The sequence below is a fragment of the Schizosaccharomyces japonicus genome (genome assembly GCF_000149845.2).
Source record: "Schizosaccharomyces japonicus yFS275 unplaced genomic scaffold supercont5.2, whole genome shotgun sequence".
In the NCBI taxonomy this organism is placed as follows: domain Eukaryota; kingdom Fungi; phylum Ascomycota; class Schizosaccharomycetes; order Schizosaccharomycetales; family Schizosaccharomycetaceae; genus Schizosaccharomyces; species Schizosaccharomyces japonicus.
In genome coordinates, this window is record NW_011627861.1 from 3,232,249 (window position 1) to 3,242,929 (window position 10,681).

At 40.4% G+C, this 10,681-nt stretch overlaps 4 protein-coding genes across 4 annotated transcripts; all 4 read right to left on the minus strand.

The window, feature by feature from the left end:
- Positions 1-125: 125 nt before the first annotated feature.
- SJAG_04035 (BTB/POZ domain-containing protein Btb1) lies at positions 126-4,076 on the minus strand (the record flags this gene model as incomplete). Its single annotated transcript, XM_002175121.1, has 1 exon — positions 126-4,076. The coding sequence occupies one exon, from the start codon at positions 4,074-4,076 to the stop codon at positions 126-128; it is 3,951 nt and encodes a 1,316-aa protein (XP_002175157.1).
- Positions 4,077-4,553: 477 nt separating this feature from the next.
- SJAG_04034 (P-TEFb-cap methyltransferase Pcm1) lies at positions 4,554-6,308 on the minus strand (the record flags this gene model as incomplete). The annotated part of the gene is made up of 4 exons (XM_002175120.2): positions 5,833-6,308; positions 4,888-5,784; positions 4,676-4,839; positions 4,554-4,594 (listed from the first exon to the last, which is right to left on the minus strand). Exons 1-4 carry the CDS (start codon positions 5,955-5,957, stop codon positions 4,554-4,556), a joined length of 1,227 nt encoding a protein of 408 aa, XP_002175156.1. The 5' UTR covers positions 5,958-6,308.
- On the minus strand, positions 6,259-8,487 carry SJAG_04033 (rRNA processing protein Enp2). The gene has a single exon (XM_002175119.2). It carries the CDS (start codon positions 8,331-8,333, stop codon positions 6,441-6,443), a length of 1,893 nt encoding a protein of 630 aa, XP_002175155.1. The 5' UTR covers positions 8,334-8,487; the 3' UTR covers positions 6,259-6,440.
- A 26-nt stretch (positions 8,488-8,513) lies between these two features.
- SJAG_04032 (ornithine N5 monooxygenase) lies at positions 8,514-10,340 on the minus strand. Its single transcript, XM_002175118.2, has 2 exons — positions 10,248-10,340; positions 8,514-10,171 (listed from the first exon to the last, which is right to left on the minus strand). The coding sequence occupies exon 2, from the start codon at positions 10,085-10,087 to the stop codon at positions 8,771-8,773; it is 1,317 nt and encodes a 438-aa protein (XP_002175154.1). The 5' UTR covers positions 10,088-10,171; positions 10,248-10,340; the 3' UTR covers positions 8,514-8,770.
- Positions 10,341-10,681: the final 341 nt, after the last annotated feature.

Sequence of the window (10,681 nt, forward strand, 5' to 3'; positions counted from 1 at the left end):
AGATTTCACATAGTTGTTGTTTCAGACTATTAACGCCTTCTATTTAAACACGATCGTTTCTCGTAGTCTATATTACATATTTATCATAAACAAAGTACGGTATACCATGTTAGTCTATAAAAGTTTTACTTACGGTCATTTTTCTTACGAATAGTAATGGGTGCCGTTTGAGTAATTGAGCTCGGTGGTTGTCTCTGCGTTGTTGAAGAACGACGTCGAGAATTCTTACCTTTTTTTGGTTTCATTGAAGCTTTTATTGCAGTTTCTTCCGCTTGTTGCTCCAATGCCATTTGTTGTTGGTAACGAGCACTTTCACGTTCCCACCATTGTTGAAATTCTTCTTCCTGTTGGATCTCTTTTATGCTCTTGCGGTTCATTTTTTTGGTACGCTCTTCTTCCAACTCGAGTTGTTGCTCAAGCATAATTTCAGTCAATGAAGTAGCCCTCCCAGGACTTTTCAAAGGAATTGAAGAAGAAGGTGAAGCCAATGGAGAAACAGAATTTTTACGCCACACAGGCGACGGACTAAAAACCTTAGAAGGGGTTGAACGAGATGGAGAGACGCTGCTAAACGAGGAACTAAGAGCTTGCTCTCGTCGCAACAGATCCCGTAATGAATCACCCTTTTTCACCGATGACTTTGGTGTTGTTGACCATGCCTTTGGCTTTTGTGTCGAAGCTGGTGATGAGGAGGGCGTTGAAGACAGTTTCTGTTGTTGTAGCATTGAAGAGTTCGCCGATTGCTGTTGCTTGTGCTTGTCCCTATGCTTTTCCTTTTGCGACTTTTTAAGTATAGGTTGTTTCAGAGGCGTAAAGGCAGGTGGAGATTTCACGGAGTCACTCTGCTTAGCTGAAGTCATCAACGATGAAAGACTGACTTTAGGAGTCTGTACTGTTGTTTCTGAAGACCAACGCTTTCTTTCTTGCCTAGCCGAAGAAACATCCACATCTTGAGGAGATCCAAAAGATAACTCTGCTAGCTTCTTAGTTGTTTTAGTAATGTCTGGTGTTGAAGGAGCTTCAGCTACTGTCGGAAGTGAAGAAGAACCGGGTCCAAAAAAAGTTGAGGCTTTCATATTCGCAGGTTGCCTTGGGGAACTTGCGGATTGATCAGACACCACTCTAACAGAAGTAGTTTCCACTGAAGGTTCAGCAAGAGATTTCCTACGAGGGCTTTTATGCATTTCATCATGCATTGTATCCATTGGCACTTTCATTGTTCCTTGAACACGCTTAATAGAAGGCCAAAATACTCCCTCTTCATCGGAAAGAAAGAACTCAATCAAAATCCTCTTACTGAATTTTTGAGTGTCTCCAAGAATGGGATACTTTATGGTCATGCGATTCAAGACAGCATTAGAGCGTAAATTAGGTGAAGAGGATAGTTGCAATTCTTTAATCTTTTTTGTTATAGCCGAAATGTGTTGATTTTCCAACTGGCAAAGTTTATTACCCTCCAAGTAATACTGTATGTTATAACAGGCATAATCAACACAACGTGCATAAAGTGCGTCGATGTGAAAGTCCTTAGCAAAAACCATAAGTTCTGGTAAGGTTTTAAGATTGAGGAAACGCAAAAGAAAAATCGCTATCTCTTTTCTTAAACGGAAAAACAAGAATTCGTCGGCCACTAAAAAAAGCTTGTATATGAGATGTAACCATTCGTCAATTGTTTCGACTCCCTCCCAGGAGGAAAGATACGATCCATGTGGATCATAAACAGAATTAATAGTTCGGCGCATAAGTTCCGATTGTGTATCCATGACAGAAACCTTTTGGATTCCTGATGGACTATTATCTTGCAACTTTTTGAATTGCATAACCGAAGCAAAAAATCCACTCATGCCATTAAGAAAAACTTTATGGCAGTAAAGGTTTTTGTCAGAAGCACTCACGACAATATCTGCAGTACTTTCAAAAAGCGGAGTATTTCTTTTAAACTCCATCAAATTCTGTAAAAACGAAGAGGGGGGTTGTCGGACAAACGTATATTGTAAAACATCTTCTAATTTGCTTAATTTTAGCGCGCGCGCTAAAGAAAGAACAGCATTTTTGGTTTCCGTGTTTTCTTTATCAGACAAAAATGAAACAAGTAGCACGTCCGTATACAGGTAGACTAGAATGATGGCGATAGCCACGTCAGAGAAACCAGTTAAAGTCAATTCCCATTGTCCATTTGAGTGATGGTTTAATACAATTCCATCCATCAATTCTTGAGAGTTTGATAAAAGATCCGCTAGTGGGCTTGACCTTGTCGCAAGAATTGCTCTATGACAATGCATAGAAAAGGTGTCTGTTTTTACCACCGTATCTGTATGGGGAAGTTCTATTTTTGATAATAAGAGACAGAGCTGCTCTTTAGAAAGGGTATCATTGCTGTCATTCGTTGTTCCTTCTCTGCCAGCTATCATACGTAACTGTTCAGGAAAATAGTTAAACAGCACGGAATCAACAGACGGAACATCCTGGGGTATGGGATCGACACGATAGTCGCTTCGGAGGACGAAGAAAGAATTGTGTGAATTAGAACGAACTGCAGTAATTCGTTGAATATCGCCAACTCGTTCATATTTGAATTGTCTTTTATGCAATCTCTGAACGTCGTCTCTTGGCTTCGAACGTTTTATTCGCTTCCACGCACTTCCATCTAAAGTGCACAATAATAAGGTGTCGTTACTGCCGAGCGCAATATCCATAGCAGCTTTTTGAGCCCTCTGAAATGTCCAAGCCAATTTGAACTTAATCTTTCCCTTCGTCAAAGGTTCTTGATCTTTGAATGGACGAATATCCGCCATAATCACTTCACCAAGTTCGGTCAAAATGCATAAAAAGGTGTCGTTAACCACCATTTTTTTATAGATATTCTTTTTTGAGGATTGCGGGTGAGCTGTTATTGTCAAAGATGAGCTTGGAGTATCTACAATAACCTGTAGACGAAATTGTGTGAACCGTGTCATTACCCATATTGAATTGTTGTCAAGAAGACAGATAGTGCAGTATTCATTACAGGCACAATTGACTACCAATGATGAAAGTCCAGCAACTCGTTTTGGCGAAGTAATCACCTCTTGCGTTTTGACGTGTCCAAGCTGTCCATTATTTAATCCCCAAGTATAAACATCCGTATTGGTATAGGCTATACAATGTGTATCACAAGCACATATACCAATGACATTCATCTCCTTCAAGGCAATAATACGCCGAGGACTTAGTTGAACGGCCTCATCACGTTGAGACGAAGACATACTATAGCCCAAGACACCATTTATTGAATTTCCCCATGAATACAGGGCACCCGAATCCGTCAAAACAATGGTATGATAGTTTGTGACACAAACCTTTACAATCTTTCGATCATGAACAAATACTTGCATTGGCGTGAACTGTACATCCGTAGCAAAACCTAATCGCCCACCAGTGCCAATTCCACAGATGTAGACATTGTTCTTCTCCTCATCGGTCAGAATAACTGTGTGAAAGCGAGAAAGCTGAACATCAAGAACATGAACATTCGCAAACCGTTCTGCCGAATCAGTATACACTTTGAAATCCTTACAAAGATGGATTTTTTCTGGATGTGAGCGATCATCAGAGTCCGGGAATCCTAAAAGACAATTGGAATTCGAACCAAAACTGTAAACTTCATTTGCCAATTCCCCCTGTGAAGGCCGAATGACTGGCAAGGTGTAATCTAATAAATCGAAAGGAGACAACCCTTCTTTATCCTTAATACGAAGACAAGCTTCTTTTCCACGTTCTAAAATTAAGATAGCAGCAGGTATATTACCGACAAGGAAAGCTCTATGTAACGCTGTATACCCTGATTCCTCGTCTTGTGCCAGAAGATCGACATTCTCGTTTTTTAATAAAGCTTGAACATAGTTATTTTTGCATTCAGAGACGGCAATGTGAAGAATTGTTCGTCCAAAACGATCTTTCGCATTAATCTCACTCTTTGTAAGAATCGTCTTCTTCGTGGTATTTTTCCCTTTACGATGGAGTTCTTCTGCCAGTACTAAATCACGAAAAAGCGTAAACTTGTCCTGGTAATAATAAGCGAACAGGTGGCTGCTCATGAATGATCTTAGAAATCAAAATTGATGTTAGTTGGGTCCATAAACAAAAAAGATCACACAGTTTTTAGCCGGCGATTCAAAAATGTGAACTATTAACAAAATACTGATCACTTGTTGGTCAATTGCTATGTGCACGCCGGGATCTGTTGGTAAGGCGTTCGCAGCTTAAACGAGTTGAAGACGAATGCCCGAATCTTTGTTTTCTCATTCAAAATCGTTAAATCAATTAACGCATTTTTAATTTTGAAATTGGTAATTATCAATAACGAATTTCGCTATTCTTCGCCACGTAACGAAACTCCAGTATATTGAATACCATATTGTAACGAAATACACCACCATGTAAATGAAATGAAAGCAGAATTCATGAATCCATGGAGCTTGAAAAGAGACGTTGTTCAGTCCTTGTGTCGTAGAAGTATTTTTTTAGAATCGTTTAAATTAACGCGAGGGACATGTAGTTATAAAACTTTATTCTTATACTCCGCGTTTCTCAAAAGCGAATGCCAAGTAAAAATCTATAAAGTTAACCATTAGTAAACATATTTATCCCATCACAAGTAGAACCACTAGTAGCGTTCTTTCTTGAGTAAGCTTACCTGCAGCCTCCATCTCGGGGCCGTTGATGCCGGGGTTGCCATTCTTATCAATCACTTGCATTCTCTCAAGTAATGGACCGAATTCAGTTGAATTCTTTTCTTCCATAAATATTTCGCGGAAAGACTTCTGCCAAATCATTTCTAAATGATAGTCCTCTGCAAGCCTATTCAGTGTTAATTCGTGTTGCTGTTTTAACGATAAAATAGCTTACGCTCGAAATGCCTCAAAAGGGACGACAAACTCGGGGACGTCAGAAACGGCATCTTCTAAATAGAAAAAATATTTGTTTCCAAATGGTGGCCGGAAACTAAGGTTGGGCGGACTTTCGAAGCGGACGTGATAAATGGCATTGCCAAATTGTAGCGTTCCAGGTGCCATCTTACTAGCGCGGTAAGATATACGATCTGAACTAGGTATAGTACCAACCATAATTCCTCCACGAGGAAGTACGCTTGATACATTTTCCAACATTTGTCTTGCAAGAGCTTCAGATTCAAATGCGTAATGCATACAAAACTGCAAGCTTACAATATCAAAACGACGCTGGTCTGGGGGAAGAAGTTTGTAAATAGGTGTGGAAAAACAATCCCCAGAATAGAAAACCGCGTCGAAAGACGCATCCAAATTTTGGTATCTGCGACGAGCTTGATTGACTGAAATTTCAGCAATGTCAATACCAACGTAACCGTCTACATTGACCTTGTCCCATTTAATGAGATCGCCGCCCTTTCCACAGCCCATATCTAACACAAGAACAAGGTCTTTTTTTGGGGTGAATTTGTTGATTAGCACACTTTTAATCCAATTGTTAAACCGTTTAAGGTTAATAATTGGGGAAAATCGTCTGTTTCGAAGTCCCATCTCGGGACGAGCATTATAGTGATGGCGAACGGTGTCAGCAACATCTTTTTCACGCCTATTTTGAGGGCGATTGTAGGAATCATTTGCAGCATAATTACGGGAAGGGTTGGAAGGTCGCTGTGGACAATACTCATTTCTGATAGTTGGTCGTTTTTGTGGTCTTCTGGGATAATCCGGTGAGTCTAAACTTCTTACATGTGATTTTGTATCATTTTGAGAGTTTTGTCTATCCAACACTTCTGTTTTTCTAATAGCGTTAGTCAAATACTGTTTCATGATAGTAAAAAAAGCTTACCTATCCGTGTTGGACGTTTTAGCAGAATCTGATTTTTCTTCCATATAAACATCTTTGCCCGTTCCAACTTGAGTTTCTGCATTATCTTGATGCTCATGGCTCAAGTTCTCCACGTTCGTACTCATGTTTCGTTGATAACATGCGATTAACAAGAATATGGGAATATAATTCTGTTTATGGAGTACTTGGAGGGCACCCGGTACATCACTAAAGCAGTGTATCTCAAACGCTTTCTAAACACTGATACACTTAGTTTTCCTTGAGTTCTTGTTAAATATAGATAGCATGATTTGTTTGACTTTCTAATTTTATTATTGTTGTGTTTCTACTTGCAGTCTCAAACATAGAACGAGTCCAATGTTGTGAAGCCATAAGCAGTTTGTGATAGACCATGCAGTAACTTTCATGGTTGGAAACGATTTTATCACAGTTCTGTACTAAACAGGGATTTGAGACAAAAGTACCAATAATATATATTTCTGTTTCGAATTACAAAATGAAAATCGCGTATGCCCTACGAAAACCATCAGTAGCGTAATATTTGTATTCAATGCCGTCCAAAAACATCCCATTTATTAGCACCCTATCTTCTAATCCAACCGGACAGACTACATCTGTCTAAATACATTTTTACTGGCAGAGCGACGACCTGCATAATTCTGCTTCTTTTTTCCTGAATCACTTTCGGGTCTAGATTCAGTTGACTTCTTCTTGCGATTGACAGAAAACGTCATCTCCATCCCGCCGGGAGTGCTCCGAATACTTTGAACCGAGTCCTTGTTTCTTGCATTTTGTGCTTGCATACGCTTGTCCAAAAGTTTGTCAAAGGTCTCCACTTCGCTTTCACTTTCGTCCATAGAAAGGCCATCATCAGAGCTAAACTGAACACCGCGTGCAAGTTCGGCCTCTTCTTCAGACTCCTCTGCTGCGGTAAGGCGTTTGGTGGATTTTGTAGGATGCAATTGTTTATATTCGAGTGTGTCCTCGTCCACTTTGAAGTCCTCATCAGTGAAAACATTCTTGAAACGATTGTCTTCCAATACACTTGGTGTGTTGTCACCAAGTTGCTTGCGGAGTTTGCCTTCTTGGAAAGCCAAACGCTCTGCCAATGCAGCATTGACCTTGGGCTTGTTCTGAGCACGAATTTTGCTTGCTCTCTGTTTTTCCAGACGTTCCTTGACTCTGCGTTGACGGTGTTCTTCGTAGGAGAAAGGATTGGCAATAAGACGAGCTTTTTCGTACAAACGTACATCAATAAAGAAACCATGCATATATGGCCGAATAACATTTGTTCCAATAAGATGATCCAAACCCAAACTGAGAAGCTCCTTCTTCGTAACGAACTTGTAGTTATCGTAGATGGAAGGAGCGTGGCTTTCCTCCATCTCTTCTGTAAGATTATCCAAAAAGGAACACCATTTGGGTGCAGGACCTAAAGCGGGAATGTAGAAAGAATGCATGGGCGAACCTTCGTTTGCAGTAAAAATAAGACCAGAATCGGGAAACACACAAACATCGTTTATATCCACAGTGGGTTCGACAGATGTAAATGGGGTTCCATGGTCCTTTTCCCAAATCTTGATAATTTTTGAATCCGCCGACAAAACACGACTAACTGAATCAATCGGGCTTTCAACCCAATGTAAATTCTTTACCGGAAGACCATAGCCCTGATCTTTAGTGGTATAAGGATTAGACGAACGGAGATCGAAAAGCATCGACATGCCATTAGAAGCACCAACAGCCAAATTTAAACCGTCATTCCGGAAAGACAATGCGGTAACAGAAGACGCCTTATCATCTCCCATGCTGGGGGGTGCAAATTGTGATACGTTTAAGATGGCAATGCGGGAGCGATCACGAGGATCCCAAAATTCAACAGTACCTGCATCAGTACCAAATGCAAGTAATTGATGTGCAGGATTAATATCCATAACATTTACACCGTCGTTTATGTTACCGGCAGATGCACTTTCAATCTTGAAAGGATTCAAAAAACGACCTTGTTCAAGGTTAAGTCGATAGACTTCATCTCCAGCAGCAGCAACATAAAGATCACAACTGGGATAATGATGTTTCATGTCTCGGCCATACCGCGGAATACGAGTTGAGTAGTGAATACCACCCTGACTGTGAAATTCAATTGATCGGTCATTTTGCAAATGAACACTTTTCGTCCAGTCATCTGACAAAATCTCAAATTGAACGTTCTCCGAGTCTGTGTGTCTCTCAAACTTCAGAGACATTTCTGCGAATTCATACAGCTTGATTTGAGGTTTATACACTCCGGTGGCCATTAAGAAATTTCCGTCTCTGGAACATTTTAACCGGTTACTAGCCTCAGGAAAATCAAAGTCCTGAATAAGTTCAATTCTATGAGAGAACTCAATGTCCTTTTTAGCCTTTTTTTTATTTACCCAGTCTGGCAGTTTGTACGAGACACCGTCGCCTGAAACGGTGTAAACACGAACATTATTAGGGTTTTGCACCTTCAAAACCATTTTCAAGTCCTTATTACTTCTGCAATATAGTATTTAAGAAAAACCAGCCCGTAACTGATTCCTCAGCGCAAAAGAATTGGCTTGGAATTTTTGTGTAGCTCTTGGATGGACAATTTTTTTTTCCGAGTGCAGGGCAGTGGGCACAATAGTACGGGTCAGACACCAACTAGGTCACGAAAAATGCAACGAAGAGAAATTATATCAATGTATGCGCATACCATATATTCTCGTATAATGATTTATAAACCTATCATTAAATAGAGCTAGTGTCTCAATATCGTTATAACAAACAAGAATACAATATCTTAGGCTACACCATTAAACAAAACAAAACAAAAGACATAAGTGATCCACAATGTCTGTTCTTTCACGCCAGATCGATGGCGAGTCTTTTGTGAATATATAATAAAACAGTAAGTATACAGTGTTTCATCCACTTATAAAGAAAAATCTTCGGTGGACTTGTTCGGACCGAATATGGAGTTAACGATGTTACCGGCACGAACAGCAGCCCAGCTCAAAAGCGTTTCACCAATGCCATGTTGAGATTCACTTAAACCGACAAGGTATAGGTGACCTTGCTTACTAGGTTCAGAACTCAGAACATAGTTTTCATGAACGATGGCCTTTTCGCCGGGAGGAATAAACTTTCTGATGAGATCATGTCCACCATTGTGGTTATAGCCGGTTGCAAAATAAACGACGTCGTACTTCTGGACAAGTTTGGTGGGCTTTCTCTGGGGATCCTGAAAAGTAATCGTCACCTCTAATCCATCTTCCACAGGTTCAATATCATCAACAAATGAGTATGGAAGGAGTGTGTGTGTAGGTTGAGACGTATAACGTTTCTGGTCATATACTATACGGAACATTTCCTCAATCAATCCTTCTTTAACGACTCCGTAATTTGTTCCTCGACCAGAAGCAAGACCTGGAAGACGTTGACATTCAGGCAGGCGGTACCACCATTGAGCACGGTCTGGATCAAAAAATAAGGAATTAATGAATGGACTCGAATCGCTGGGTAACGGAGCGAGAGAACGCAAGCTCATGTGTACCGGCAACTTTAAAGGTACGTTGTTATGACAGTGACGCCAAATTTCAGCGGCAGATTGGCCTGCTCCAACAACGAGCACACCGTGTTTGGCGTTCTGAAGGTAGCTTTGGCTTTCCGGATACATGAATTCACTAGAGTGACGAATACGACCTGTATTGAGTTTGCGAAACTGTTCAGGAATACATGGCTGACCGCCAGTAGCCACGAGCACGTTCTTTGTCCGTACACTTTTGCATGTTCCGTCAGATTGTTTGACACTAAGGGTGTATGTATCACTCGACTCGTCATAGTCCATGCTGGCTACTTCGCTGTCGTACTGAACAAGCGATTCGAAATGGCTAGCACACCAGGACAGATATTCGTGAAACTCGCTACGGGAAGGTTCCATGACAGACATGTTCAAAAAACCGTGGAAACGCTCGCAGCCATGTACGTGAAGAAAATTAAGAAAAGAAAAGTAGGAGCGAGGGTTTCGAGGGCTAGCAAGATCCTTAACAAATGAAATCTGCATGTTGGATCCAGGAATAAGCATGCCTCTGTGCCACGAGAACTCCTGCTGTTTCTCAAAGACGCGAATTCTTCTCTCTTTCAATGGTTGAGAGGAATGTTCATAAGCGGCAATTAAAATTGACAGGGAAGCTGGTCCCATACCAATGATAATCAAATCAAGAATGTCGTTTTTTTTCAAGTCAACCATACTGAAGACGCTGCTATCGGATTCCGCGCTAGTGGTACAATTGAATTCAACTAGTGGAGCACTGAAATGAAGACGACTATTAACCTTAAACCTTCGTTAGCCCAATTCGACAATGATTTCGTTTTGGTCACAGTAGGTGACTCTGAGGGGAGCTACTTACTGACTGAGTAATTGAGGAAGGGGAAGAAACGCAATTCGGTCTACTGCAGCAATATTAATTTGCGATTGAAATGATGATTAGTAACAGTGTTTGTACTACTGAAACCGATTCGCACGGCTTAGGAACGTGTGGTACGAGCTGCTTTCCATTGAAGGAATCTCGACTAATAAAACAATGATGACGTATGAAGCTCTAATGTATTAGTAACTTGAAACACTAAGAAAAGAGGGTGAGAAACAGAAAAGGCATTCATGATTCTTTTTCTTTAGACTAAGAATTTGTTTAATGAAATGTATAGAAATTTCGTGTAAACATTCTGTTTAAAGTCGGTCGAAATTGTCCACATTTCGTGCAGGATCTTTACTGAAACACTTCTAGTTATGATTCATTTGTTACTAGATGCAAGTTACGCACTTATGGTCTCTTAAATTAAA

Bases quoted from the DNA above. Each gene is read 5' to 3' on its own strand.
- SJAG_04033 (XM_002175119.2), bottom strand. From the start codon at position 8,333: ATGGTTTTGAAGGTGCAAAACCCTAATAATGTTCGTGTTTACACCGTT.
- SJAG_04032 (XM_002175118.2), bottom strand. From the start codon at position 10,087: ATGGTTGACTTGAAAAAAAACGACATTCTTGATTTGATTATCATTGGT.